The 14,604-nt window shown below is 35.9% G+C and overlaps 1 protein-coding gene across 1 annotated transcript in view; it reads right to left on the bottom strand.

Moving 5' to 3' along the window:
- Nucleotides 1-14,604, bottom strand: part of CPED1 (cadherin like and PC-esterase domain containing 1) — a 95,961-nt gene that overhangs the window by 40,491 nt on the left and 40,866 nt on the right. Inside the window, exons 11-15 of the mRNA XM_053464376.1 lie at nucleotides 13,231-13,400; nucleotides 9,791-9,855; nucleotides 8,737-8,766; nucleotides 7,071-7,257; nucleotides 5,497-5,665 (exon numbers count right to left, since the gene is read on the bottom strand). Coding sequence (XP_053320351.1) covers nucleotides 5,497-5,665; nucleotides 7,071-7,257; nucleotides 8,737-8,766; nucleotides 9,791-9,855; nucleotides 13,231-13,400 — 621 coding nt within the window. The remainder of the gene's footprint in view (nucleotides 1-5,496; nucleotides 5,666-7,070; nucleotides 7,258-8,736; nucleotides 8,767-9,790; nucleotides 9,856-13,230; nucleotides 13,401-14,604) is intronic.

Below are 14,604 nucleotides of genomic sequence, written 5' to 3'. Positions count from 1 at the left end.
TTGTGCTAAACAATACAGTTGCTTAGCCTAACTCACTCAGACAGTGGCACTTCAACCAATGAAAGTCTCTAGGGGAAAGGGTTTCATTGAACATGCAGGGTTTCATCAGCACCACCATAAAGAGTCAGCTCATTGTGGTAAGCAGGCAAACTCACCTGAAATATTGCATGACTATCTACAATGGTAGCCTCCAGGTCTAAAGATAAAGGAAGCTTATTAAAACAGAATTAAACCATGTTTTTTAAGAAAAATGGTGGACTACATTACCGTATATATATCAATGATCAAAGCCTAGCCTTTGTATGAGAAAAAAGGAAGTCACAATGGGCATACAAAAAACCTACAGGACTTAAGTGAACAATGGAAACCATGGACGGTGGATACATAACTTGGCAAATCCTTACCATTTTAGCTTCACATATTATAATACAAATCTATTCATACAATCAGTTATAAATCAAGCAGTATCTTGCGTATACCTATGGGTACCTACAAGTTGTCGAATATTTTCTTAAACCCAACTTGTAAAGTTACTCTTTCTGTTGCCCAATGGAGAGTAAGTTTTTTCTCCCTTTGGCATTAAATGTTTTTAAAAAAGCACAGTAATCAGCCACTCAGGTAGATTTAATCAACTACATGCTGGGATATGGAAAGTGCTGAGATCAGTAACATACTTATCTCCGAGGCATGGGTAGGTCTATCAAGATATTTTAAAAACCACTGAACTGGTGTAAAAATGTTCATAAAACATGTTACATTTTTATGCTCTATTGATGAATGTAATGTTGGTTTAGCTGACATGTTAACCTTGAGGGGAAAACACACATTCTTAGGAATATTAAACATTGAAGATATTTACGCTCATATTTGTTTTAAGGATCAAAACCATACTACACTCGTGAGTAGAATAATTTCATAATTTATTCAGCTGGTGGTGGAATTGTATTACTGACTAGAATGAGTAACGTTATTCTAAATCCCAGAATCACATACAAGTAAATATATATAGCTCCAACATAAACAATATGCTTCAGTTACTGTGCTTTTGTTGTAAGGAATATATAAGTAATATTTGTTTCATGGGAGTACACCTCCACCAATGATTCTCTGCTATTTATGATGTCATGTTTTCATGCTCTTCTGCTTCAAGTAACAAAGACCTGTTTAGCACATACCCTACCAGCAATATAAATATGCCCCCAATAGATAATAATAAAATAGTGTGCCTCTTTAACGGCCTTTCTCTGGATCTGCATGATTACTGCTTCCAATAAGGTATTTCCAGGGGAGGGCTGGCAGCCTAAGGCCTGGGGGGCAAGTCTAGTCAAGTGTCCCATTGCGCCACCAAATCAGCACACCATCCATGCCCATCTTCTCCTGATTTTCTAACGCATATTGATGTACTGTGATGGGATTGAGAGTAATCAGTACACTAAAAAAAAGTCATCATACAGGGGAAGGCTGAAGCCACAATTTAGTGACACTAATCCTTTTTAATAAGATATATCTTAAACAGATTAAATATTTTTCTCCTGTGGTCTAGTGAAAACCTATGTAGACATTATATAGAGTTATTCTAGGCACTCACAATGACGCTGCATTATTATTTTTACAATGCGTCTGAGGTATAGTTGAATAATCAGTAACTTAAAGAGAGACACTAGTGTCCCATACAGCCCCGCCAAAAAAAATGCATTCTATGGTTTTACTTATGAGGACATAAGAACAATCACATCTTCCTTAGCAGGTCTAAAAATTAGGTAAATACTACCTCAGATGAACAACACATGAAATATTACACTGTGCCATGATTTATTTAACAAAAAAAAATCCATATGTGAAAAACTAAGTATGATTCAATAGTTTGTAGAACCACCTTTAGCAGCACTAACTTAAAGTCAACTCAATGAATGAAAGGTTCTCAGGTCCTGTGGCTGCAAAACAAGCCCAAATAATCACCCCTTCACCACTGTGCTTGACAGTTTGAGATGTTCATGCTAATATGTTGTATTTGATTTTCGCCAGACATGGCGCTGTGCATTATGGCCAGATATCTCCACTTTTGAACTGTCATGAACTTTAACATATAGAATGATAATTGAGACATGTAGAGTCTAAGCATTGCACGGTCTGACCTTATGGTGAATTTGCTGGGACGTCCACTCCTGGAAACATTGGCAACTGTCTTCAATATTTTCCACTTTTGAATAATCTTCTTCACTGTAGAATGATGTGCTAAATTGTTTGGAAATGGTCTTATAACCCTTCCCAGGTTGATGGGCAGCAGCAATTGCTTCTCTAAGATTATTGCTGACGTCTTTCCTCCATGGCATTGTGTTCCCACACAACTGAATTCTCCAGACCAGCAAACTTCTAAAACTTTGGCTTTAATAAAGGTGGTCACACTAGCTAATGATCAATTAATCAAGGGCATTTGATAAGCAGGACCTGTCTGCTACTTAGCATCATCTTATTTCCTAAGGAAGCAGTTAGGGTGTACTTAATTTTTCACACATGGCTTCTCCATTTTGGCTTTATTTTTGTTAAATAAATAATGACACTGTGTAAGATATTATGTATTGTTGTTCCTCTGAGGTTGTATTTACCTAATTTGTAAGGGACAGATGATTGTTATTATGTCCTGATATGTAAAACCATAGAATTCAAAGAGGGTGTACTTTGTTTTTCACACAACTGTATCTGTAAGGACAAGTATGTTTCTCTTGTCTTAGTTTCATATGGTTATCCTAAATATAAGAGGAGACGAAGGACCGAGTAAGGTTTGAGTCTTTAAGGCTGGGGGAAAAACAGCAGACTAGATGAGCCGAGTGGCTCTTATTAATATCTATGTTTCTATGTATCTATGGTGTATGTATATGGCCAATTGCATCTTCTACAATGCATACAGTTTTGGTTGAACAGCACAGGGGGATTCCATCTACAAAGGAAAAATAAAATAATTTAAAGCGACAGTCTGCTATTGTATGCATTAGATTGCACAAGATGGGTGAGGTGTACCTTTAAATTATTTTAGGAAAAAACTAAGCACAGGATGTCAAATAGCATTTTCCATATTTATCTTTACCAAGCACGGGCAAAATGTAATTCCCGATAAAGTGTTAAGAATTAAGCTACTAAAACACAAAGATACATATAATTTGGACAAAAAAAACACATCGGATTGTCCCACCTACACTGTTTTTTATAATGTAGAAATAAGAAATAATAATGATAATATAAATGCATAGAATGAAGTGGACAAATAGCCAGGCAGGGTGATATTAATACATACTAGTGATATGACTGAAGCCTAAATCCCCTTTATAAGAATGCCCCAGCTCTGTCAGCTTTGGTTAAGTGCAGCTTAACTGTGCAATGGTGACAACACACTACAATGTGTCCACGTTCTAAACTGTCTGACGAGCTCCATAACATACCTCAAGGGATGCTGACACGTAAAACTTTAAATGCTTACATGCAGTACCTGGCTCATCTGAAGTTTGCATACAATAATGCACTGTTTTTAGAAATGCCTGATCATTATGTGATATGCATGGCTGTAATTTGGATTAAGATTACACATATTGATGCATTGACAATTCAGCATGAAGCATATCATGGCATAACATGTTTGTACCATTGTACATACTTTAGAATACAGACATAAGCATTTGCATGAACAATACTGTAAAGTTAATTGTAGCCACCAGCAAAGCAGTAGTTTGTGTTATTTTGTGAATAATTCTCCCATGATTTAGGGAATTATGACCAATTGTGATATATCTATACCTCATCATTCCCAATTCTCCTTAGGTGCTAAGGTAAGTGTATGGTCCTATCTGCAGCTCTGCCTTTAGCTTGACCCCTGCACACCCCTCCCCCCAAACTGAATGTATCAAACTTTGGGTTCCTGAAATCTTTGGGGTCTATTGAAAGCATGTAGATTTAATTAGAATTATGGTGGTCCAATTTAACCCATTTTTGTCAAAATCAGGGTGCTTGGTGACCTGGAATGTTTCAACTCTTCTTCAAATTCCTGGTTCAGTGATTGCACCTAATATAGTTTAGAGATGTTTACTAAAATTTTTAATGTTGAAAGGTAGTTTTAATGGAATTAGAACACTGAATGTCTTATAAAATAATCTGCATGATTAAATGCAGTATTTATAGGACCTCTTTTTTCCGGTTAATTATTTAGAAACTATAGCTTATATTTTTAGCCATGTCTAAATGTACCATTTGGAGTCAGTTGGGGAATTGTGATGAATCTCTGAAGTGAATTAACAACAAGCATTTGGTACTCTTCATGTCTGCATTGCTAGGAGCTACACACTTCTTACATGAATAGCCCTGAACTTAATCCAGGATTACTGAAATGCATGAGAATTGTTAGAAGGTTAAAATCAACGTCGCTAGTTCTGTCTTTGTATTGTAACCTTCAACACAGTATCAACTTGCACTGAAACTTGAATATCCTAATGGGATTAAACATAAAAGAAAGTTACGAAAAGTCTTTGGATTAGAAATTTAACTAAAGCCCACTGTGAGAAAGGCCACACTGCTGTCACTGACCTTTCCCTCTGTAAGTATGATACCACTTGAGCCTATCTGAGTGTCAGATGGGACCACCTCCTATTTATTTACTCTTTGTTTCTGCAACAGGTGTCAGGTTGTAAAGTGCATAAATAGAAAAGTCTAATTGATTTCCAGGGCTTTACTTGTTCAACAAAGCACAGATTCCTGCATTACTACTATGCTAAGATGATGAATTTGTCTTGAAAACCGTTCCTAAAGATGTTTTATCTAACGTTTATAGCATTTTATGGGAATATAACGTTACTAAAGGAACTTTTTTTCCCCCTTATTAATAATCATACTGGATTTTCTTGGTTCATCATGTGGCAGTGACTGTATTTGTAGGTGATAACCCAATTTCAAGTTCTCCTCACATAATGCCCCAACTTCCCAAGTTAGGCTATCCGAAGCTCTCCACTTCAGGTGGTGTAATTTTGTGAAGGGGCAGGGCTAGCCCTAAACAGCCTTCAGGAGAACATAGGTAGGTGGGAGCAGGCAGAACATGGATGGGGAGTGGGTATGGCCAAACACCACTTTCCTGCCCAGAGAATAGAGAAATCAACCCAGAGAAGCAGGACTTTACCTAGACACTCCTGGTCAAAATCGGAGAGTTCCAAGGTATGTCCATGTTGCATAATGGACGTAGCATAAGAGCAAATTAGTGCACTAGTCAGGATGGCCAGTAGAATAGGTCCACTGCCAGATTTGTCCTAATCAAAACTGCATAACTACGAACAATGCAGAAACACCAAATGACAATTGCCAGTATGAAAACTTTGCGGAAAACACCTGATGAGAGTTGTATTCTCTATAAATGTCTCATATTTTTGCTTTATATTGCACACTGTATTTATATGCAGCAATCTCATTTTAAAATGTCCAGAGAATATAAAATAAAATGTATTAAAAGGTTTACAGTACCTGTACAAATCCACAAATATTATAATGGCCAAAAAGAGGCATACTTGGACGGTCTTCCCGATGCACTGTAATTCTATAGGTTCCCAATATCACAAGGTCTGCTTTGGAATCTTCAGTGACATATATGGTGATCTGATTGAAACCCAAGCCCAGGGGGAAATTGGCAATGCTGCAAAATAAAATATTTTGTTTTACAGATGTATTATGCTACAATAACTTAATATAAATTGATAATTCTGGTATTGCAGATCATTTAAACTATCTTTATGTTGAACCAGCGAGGCGGTAGGAGATCCCCATCCATAGCAGATGGAGTATTCTAATCCCTCATATCAAGGTTCATTCAAATCTCAAATCTGTGAAGATTAACAGACTCAGCTCAGATCTTGCCTGGATCAGCTGAAAAAATATAGGCCTTTGGTGCGTATCAAGTAAGATTTGTAGTATAACAATTGTGCATCAACTGAATGTAGAAGCATTGTTACTTAAAGGCATTTAACCTAAAAGAGGTATAAAGGTATCCCTCATAAATGGCATGCTAGTCTCTTAATTAAGGTGGGATATAAATCTCAATTAAACAGTAGGGAGCTGTATGACACAATCCGTTCCCTTCATTTACATCTAATGCAAAGCAATATATTTCTGGAATTCTAAGGGATTAAACCTCTAGTCCATTGTACTTCTCATGCCCACCTTAAATGTCTATTTTAAGCTCTGCATGGCTTTCAAAATAGACATGAAGACACAAAGCCAAGCGTCAACAGATGCAAGGTTTCCAAAGACTCAAACATACATTAAAATACTGAGAAACACTGCCAGATGGACTTTACTCTATAGTAACAGTTAAGTAAAACCAGCATTAAAACCAGTTTCATGGGCTCAACATGGATAGAAACCACAGTACAGGCTGATACACCAGTTAATCCTTTCTAAAGCAGTGCAGCAGTTGCTAGCATGGAAAATGTTAATAAATTGCAGCAAGCAACAAAGCATGTGCGAAAACTATTTAGGCGTTAAAATTAAAGCATCTCATGCTTTTTCATGGAATAGGATACACAATCCAGGCCTCAGAATTTGAAGACAATTCAAATTATTGTTATAGAGGTAAATATTCATATTTCGGGTTAATAATAGCTATAAACAAAATGTACATTTAATATAATGTAATCCTACAACAGCTTAAGACAGCCCGATATACAGTAATTAAAAGATTATTTAAATAAAATTGGGACGTACATTTTTTCTTTCTGTTTCTGGGGAGGGGTAATCTCTCATTCTTCTGTAGTTCAGTTATTTATGAACCTTTTTCAATAGAGCTGTAATACATTCTCACATTTTCATAAATACGTACTATTTTAAAAAGAAATAGCAATGTTTAACCCCTTGAGTGTCAGATGTAAAAATATCTCAGAAACAACATGGCATTACTATCTAATAAATTGTTACATATCAATTGTACAGACAACAGAAGGGTTCAGATATGTTACCTACATTGGAGGAACTACTGCTTTATACCATACATTTTTACAATAATGATACAATTAGCTTTGTGAAGTTGGCCCAGTTCAATCTACCTTGGTCCATTCTTCTCCTCCAGGTGCACTTGAGCTTTGCAGTTTACAGGCTCCACTCCAATTTCCACTGTCACTACATCAAATGGCACTTCCACATGGTAGGCTTTGATGTGCGGGTTAAATTCTGGAGTCAGGTCGAGCTGAGGAATGGTGAAGATACGTCTGATGTGAGATAGAGTATCATCGTCTGTTCCAAGAATGAATAAAAAATATGATGAGTTGTTTCAGTATTTTGCAAAAGACACAGACAGCTATGGCAGGATTTTCTCTGCTAATTATTCCTCCTGCATATAATAAAAATTTAACAAAGAAACATTTCCTTTCTTGAGACCCAAGATGTTATAGTTATCAGTGATGTATTCTGGCCTAGGCCAAGGGCTGCAGCGCCTCTGCTGTCAAACAGGGTGGCAAATCAACCTCTTGGGCATGGCGCAAACTTTTAAGGCAGTGCAGACCCCTACGTGGAGAGGTCACCACAAAAGGTAAGTACGTTGCTGGTCATGGGATAAGCCCACTGCCTTCCGTGCTCACTGCATCGGAAGGAGACAGAAGAAGAAGAAGAAGAGCCAAGAGGAAGAACGAAGACGAGGAGGGGGAAAAGTGACAGAGAAAATGTATACTATGCCAGACATGAATATGAGTATATGAATGAATGAATGTTTGTGAATGTGTGTGATAGCATGGATGTGTAAGTTGTGTGGGGGTATATCATGGCATAGGGAGGCTGTAATTTCACTTCTATCATGCCCAGGTTCCAGCATGTACTGGCTGTCTGGGCATGATAGGAGTGTGATTGCTGTTAGCAATTATATATATATATATATATATATATATATATATATATATATACCTATATACAATAGTGTTACTAATTTTTTTTGGTCCAACTTTTTTTTATTAAAAGTAACACACCAGAACAGAAAAATTCAATAACAATATTGATGTGTATATACATACATATATATATATATATATATATATATATATATATATATATTATTGCTAATATCAATCACACTCCTATCATGCTAAGTCAGCCAGTACATGCTGGAATTGTGATTGCTGTTAACAATCATATATATATATATATATATATATATATATATATATATATATATATATATATATAAATATATATATATATATATATATATATATATATTAATATTGTTTTTTGTCCAATTTTGGTGTGTTACTTACAATAATAGTGGGTTTTTGTTTGTGTGTTTGTTTGTTTTTGTGTGTGTGTGGGGGGGTTATTTTCAGTTTCAAATCCTTGCCTGTGGTAAATTTTGAAATATATTGGCACAGTAACCACTATATTACAAAACTCTAATTACATGACTAAGCATAAAATGTGTCTGTTTTATTTTTAAAAACCAGGCCATGCTTTAAACTACCACCCTTATACAAGTTTTTTGTGGAGCAAAAAAGCCATGTGGTTAATATTTAAAAAGGCTGCATAAAAAATTATTGAAAAACTTAATGTGTTCCAATGTAGCTTTTGAGAAAGGTGTTACATCATCTTAAAGGTATAAAATATAAATAATTAAAAAGGAAACAAAACATGACTCATAAAACCTGTTTGTTCATGTTTTGCAATACTGAATTAGCAGTCCATATTTTAATATAAAAAAAATCCTGTTTGCCATATAGAGTTCCACACCTTTACTACAGTTTTTCTGTTTGGGGTGTCCTGAAAGATATGGAAAAGATACAAAAGATGATATTAGGAATGTGTAAAACTCAGCACAGGCTTTTAAGATTACAGGCTAAACAAGGTATAAAGACTTCCTCATTTTATGATGTAGAAAAAATGTTAACTACCTTTAACACACAAAGCATATTATTTGGCCCAATAGCCTTATTGTCACAACACAAAGTTCACACAGGTTAAGCTTACTTACAAATGCTACATCGCATTAAAATGAAAGATACCTGAAGGGGTTTTCAAGTCAGTGTGTTGATAACTTGTCCGGTCATGGGGAGTGTTTTCTCAAACAAAAGTCTGAGAATTTAATTAATCATAGTTTACTAGCTGTTGCAGAACTACAACTATATGAATCTCCAATTGTGGTCAGCTAAGCAAATGCTGATGGGAGTTGTAATTCCAAAACTGTTGGGTATCTGATTTTCATTTTTTTTTCTTATATATCTAATTTACTCCTAATATCTTAAAACTGTGAGTCAGTAGTGGGAGCAATTTTGTTCATTAAGTACTTTTAACAGGCCCCAGATTGGTAGCTTTCAGATCTGAGATTAGAAACAAATGAACTAGTGCTTCAAACAGCTTGTGTATGCTTTGATGGTATACTGTAGTCTTCTGTTATACTAATGATCAATTCATTGATTTAATGGCACAACTTCAAGTGACCATACTTTTATAGTCACGTCTTGCGTTTAGCATTCAGACCCTTTGATATTCATGCAACAGATTTGGATTATTAGATGTGCTCAGTCTATATTACATCATATCCTTATAGAATTGATGGGGCTTCGTGATAATGTCATAAACAGGCAACCAGGAAAGCACAACAAATTCTCTGCTGCATATTTACTTACATTTTCTCGTATAGATTCCCTTGGGACCCATTCAAACACTAGTACTATTCAATTGACAAATTGAATCCCAAAATAATAATAAAATATTTAAAAAACAATGCTAGACTTATGCTATGGCATTATGAAAACACATATTTTAAGATAGGCAAAATACAAACCTGATGGAACATTCACACCTCCAAATGATGCAGATGAGTCTCGCCATTTTTCACCGAATGTGGTTCTACAAAAAAATTCACAAAAAGTTAAGGTATACAAAATAAAATAAATTTATTGATTTGAATGCATAGTCTCTGAACATTTTTATTTCATGTAGTTTTCCAACTGACAGACTCATATACTATGTGTTCATGGACTGGAACAAGGAGAATCATTAACAAAACATTTCCTGACAATTACTGAACTCCATATGTGAACCTTTTATATGACATCATTAAATCAAGTTTTGAATAAGGCTGAACCACATGTAACCCCAACTCCACCTACAATACTTGTCAGCACCCAGTACTCTCATCCAACCAGCAACAGCCCTTAATAACATTATTTAAGGATGATGCCAATTTCTTGAAAACTAAACACAGCCTTATATTTAAGTAAATTGCATCTATGAGGAGCAAGAAAAGATTGAATCGTTATCAAATTCACAGACAGGAAATATTTTTACAATGCACAGTTGAGATGTTCATTTTGGTAATAAATGTTATATTTCACAACCAAAAGATCTGCCCTTGGCTTTTTCTCTGTATTCAATTTCAGGATACATATCATGTTTAGGAATGTTGATGTGTAGTCTATTTCTTCAGTAAGTAACAATAAAGTAGTCATGCAGTAGATAGGCACTATGCAACGTGAGATAACGTATAGATAAAAATTTTTTAGCATTTCAGTTATTATATCAATTGCAAATTTAGAGCTCCCATTTATGATTCCATGTGATGTAGTTTGATTCGATGAAGCGATGACGCAATAAAGGAATTCAACTTGTCACAAAAAAACGATTTGAGGATAATCTATATCTGCATCTAAATTAGTCAGTGCTACTAACTATATTCAAGAAAATCAAGATAACTTAAAAATCAAGATTATTTACGGATTATGTAACTTTTCCAAACCATGCACCCGCACTCCGTTTCTGAACTGTCCAGGTTGACAACATGGCGCAGTCTCAGTGTTCTAGAGGAAACATGCAAAAATAGGAAGTCTACATGCACTTGATGGTGGTCTCTCTTGCTTCTGTTCCGAGAGTTGATGAAGCTATACTTGAATTCCTTACGAAGCCAAATAGGATGTTTCCTCAATGAATTATACTTTATAATTATTTTAAGGCTATTTACAAATGCCAGTTTTGAATTCAATAATGCTGAAAAAGTAAGCTGTTTTTATGAACAAGGAAATTGCAAACAGGTTTTCTATTGATCTTTTAAACTTCATTCCCGATTAGCTAACACGATGTGCTAATTCAATATGCCATTGGAACAAAGGAGTGATGGTTGCTGATAAAGTGACCCCAAGCATTTAAACAGTAATATATGTGTATATGTATATTGCACTAGATTATCTTAGCTATTTTTCAAACCAGTATTTTCTGAAATTAAGGAAATGGCTGGTTTGCTAAAAAAAAGTTTGATGAATGAAGTGAATTTTTCTTAATGTCTGCTCGATAGAAAACAATGACGCGTGTGACCTCTTGCATTTGAAGATCAATTTTGTTTTTTATGTGATAACATTTTGATTACATTCAGATGTAGCCTGTGTAATCCAGCAAATGGCTTGCACAACTGCACTTTTTTTATTGAAACATATGTCACCCAATATGTCTTATCTCATTCAAGACTGAGTTGTAACAATTAAGTGCATTTGACACATTTTAATCCGTAACAAAATACTAATATCAGGGCATATTATAACATGTAACCTGCCTATGATCTATACATTTATATATTAATATAATATTCTTCATTCCATAATGTAGAGGTTATAGGGAACATAAAGCCAATAGAAAATATCTTAAAAATAATATCTGTTATCTGGTTCCCTGGTGTTACCAAAACAAGCTTTAAGTTTCAAATTACAATGCCAAATGTTGCTTGTCTCCATAAATGTAAGCGTGCATTTCAAATTAATGCACTAATAAACTGAAAAGGCTATAAACAAACTAAAGCTTGAATCTAGAGGACTGCATTGGGACTTGCGGGCGCGGGCGGTCTTTCTGGGTCTGCGGGCGGGAGCGGGCGGTCAGGCACTGTACCTGCAGGTCCCGGTAATCCCGTGCAGTCCTGCAAGGATGCCTTCTCGCTACTCCATTATAGTGTCTCCTATCTTGCTCCGCCCATGAACAAGGCGGAGTCACGTGATGTGACATCACTTCCTGTGACTCCGCCTTTTTCCTGGGCGGAGCAAGAGAAGAGACGCTGTGAGGGAACAACTCGAGGGCAGCATTGCGGGACTGCGCGGGAAATCAGGTAAGGAGGCGGGCGTGATTGGCCACAAATGTGGCGGAAGCAGGCAGGAACGGAACACCCACATTGCGGGAGCGGGCGAGAACGGGATTCAAAACAGCGGGAGCGGGCGGGAGCGGGATTATAAAAGCAGTCCCGCGCAGGGCTCTACTTGAATCTTATTCAGATATCGACCCACTTATTTAAGGACACTGACAGCCTTACACGTTGGCACCTTTCCTCCCATATTCCTTAGCTTTCCTAGCCCCCCCTCCTGCAGTACTTGTTTTAGTGTGGTTGGTCCATTCCTAACAACGGCACTTTTACCTATTGTGTAATCCACCCTAACCACCTCCTTCTAGATTGTAAACTCTTTGAGCAGGGCCCTCCTCACCTGTTGTTCCTGTTAGTCTAATTGTTATATTATATACTACTTGTTATGTCCTGTCTACCCATTGTACAGCATTACAGAATAGCATGCTGCTATATAAAAAATAATAGCAGGTGCCCTGTCATTCCTGAATTATATATGGTGCTAGCAAAAAGGTGCTGAGTTGTAATGTGGGGGTCCCATATAACAAAGAGCTTTGGGGTAAAATGCCCCTATGACTATCAATCTACCATTATATATATACTATGTTTGGCCCATATTGCCTAGGGAAATTGCTGCTATAAAGGGGGTTCAAGTGATTTCTAATTATTCATGAAGACTGATTAGGTGGTAGAGGGTGTCACCCATTTTTTGGTTAACCACTCTCAGCGTGCCACATGTGGCATTATTGTCCGCCTTTGTCCCATCACACAGCCAGTCATACAAACTGCACCCAAGCATCCAATTCCAAGCAACATTTACTTTTTATTAAGTTTTCATGAATATGAATATGGTGCCATGCCAGTAACTGGAAACAGAATGACCATTTTTCGTTGAAACCTAATTCAAACATCCTGTTTACTGGGAATATAACGGAGTAAATAAATTGTACAATGGTCCCACTAAAAAGGAATCATGTGTGATAGGGTTGACTTATTAAGCAATGCTGTGCTTCTGGATACAAATCAGACGAATGCAATGAATATATTAACTACAATATTCCAACATTATGACATTTGGCAATGTAACTATGAGAAACCAAGTTATCGTCATTTGCATGGCAACCTACTTTGAAGGAGAACTGAATTGGGTGATATTTTTCAGTAAGTTAAAATGCAGATGTAGATCAGAAAGGAGCGCATGCATAGATGAAATAGGTTCTAGCTTCCCTATTGGATCCACTGTGTTGTAGAGTTCTTTTTTCAGGGCCACAAGGGAAGAATAAGTTGAAGGATAAATCTGAAAGATGAAAAAAGAGATGTTTCAAATTGATCATTTAAAAAACCTAATCTGTAAAAGGCTTCTTAAAGTGGTTCAATGCCTACAATAAACAACTTAAATATGTTCTGTTAACATTTCTGATGTACATATAGCCATTGTAAAGACATTTTACATAGAGATCGGAAATTATATTTCAAGTTTTGCTTCTTGCAATATATAAAACAGTAATTGGTACATTAACTGGTAAACAGAGAAGGTATTTGGATTATTGAGGAAAGACTGCAGTTGTAGATTGCAATACTTCACTAAATGTTTCTTAAAACTGTGTTATGGTGTGTTTGGATTTGTTAAAATAAACAAAAAATATTATGTTTTATGTTTTATTAAGATTTTTAGCTGAAATTTCTGATATCACAAAAGGAAGCCATTAGGGTAAGTTAAGTGTTCCCTATAAAGTTGTGGTTAGATGGGTAACCTGAAAAGTCTTACTATAATAAGGTTGAATCAATCAGTAAACAATGTCACGCAGTTAATTTTTTATTTATATACCAATAGAAAAAGAGAAAGTAAAAAAAAACTTGTTAAACGAAAAAATACTTTTCATCGTTAAATATTTCCTTGAATGATTTATTTGTAAATCGGACAAAGAACCATGCTGAAAACGATTCTTGTGCTAAATCATATTCATTTTACAAACTATTAATCAAGCCCACATGGCTATTGATATGAATCTTCACCATCCGAGCACTTACAGGAAAAATAATAGGAATTCTGCAAAGTTTTCGTTTATATGATAAGTAGAAACATGTGTGAGATATGACCACATTCAATAGCTGTAGCCCATTTAGTTGATCTGTGGTCATACGTGAACTTTAAAATATGTTAGTGTAATGCATCCTACAGACAACAGGTCTTATTTACAGTACTGATTTACGTATATTGAAACCTTTCTAAGGCTATTTTATTATTGGGCAAAAAGATGATGGGAAAACATTGTTGAAAACTGACCTCTTGTGTCAAAAACAGTACTAAGAAAGGAAACGCTATCACTGCCTGTTGGGGCCGGTGTCTTAAATCTGTTGCTTGTCAGATGGAGAAAACAGGCACGGCATATTAATACTGTACACCACACTGGTGAAGATGTAGGTTTCATGGCAGATCCTTTACAAAAATTGTTTTAGCATATGATCATTCAACAGCAGTGAATACTAGTCCTCTCTAG

Source organism: Spea bombifrons, chromosome 4 (assembly GCF_027358695.1).
Source record: "Spea bombifrons isolate aSpeBom1 chromosome 4, aSpeBom1.2.pri, whole genome shotgun sequence".
Lineage (NCBI taxonomy): Eukaryota > Metazoa > Chordata > Amphibia > Anura > Pelobatidae > Spea > Spea bombifrons.
This window is presented reverse-complemented; position numbering and strand designations above follow the sequence as displayed.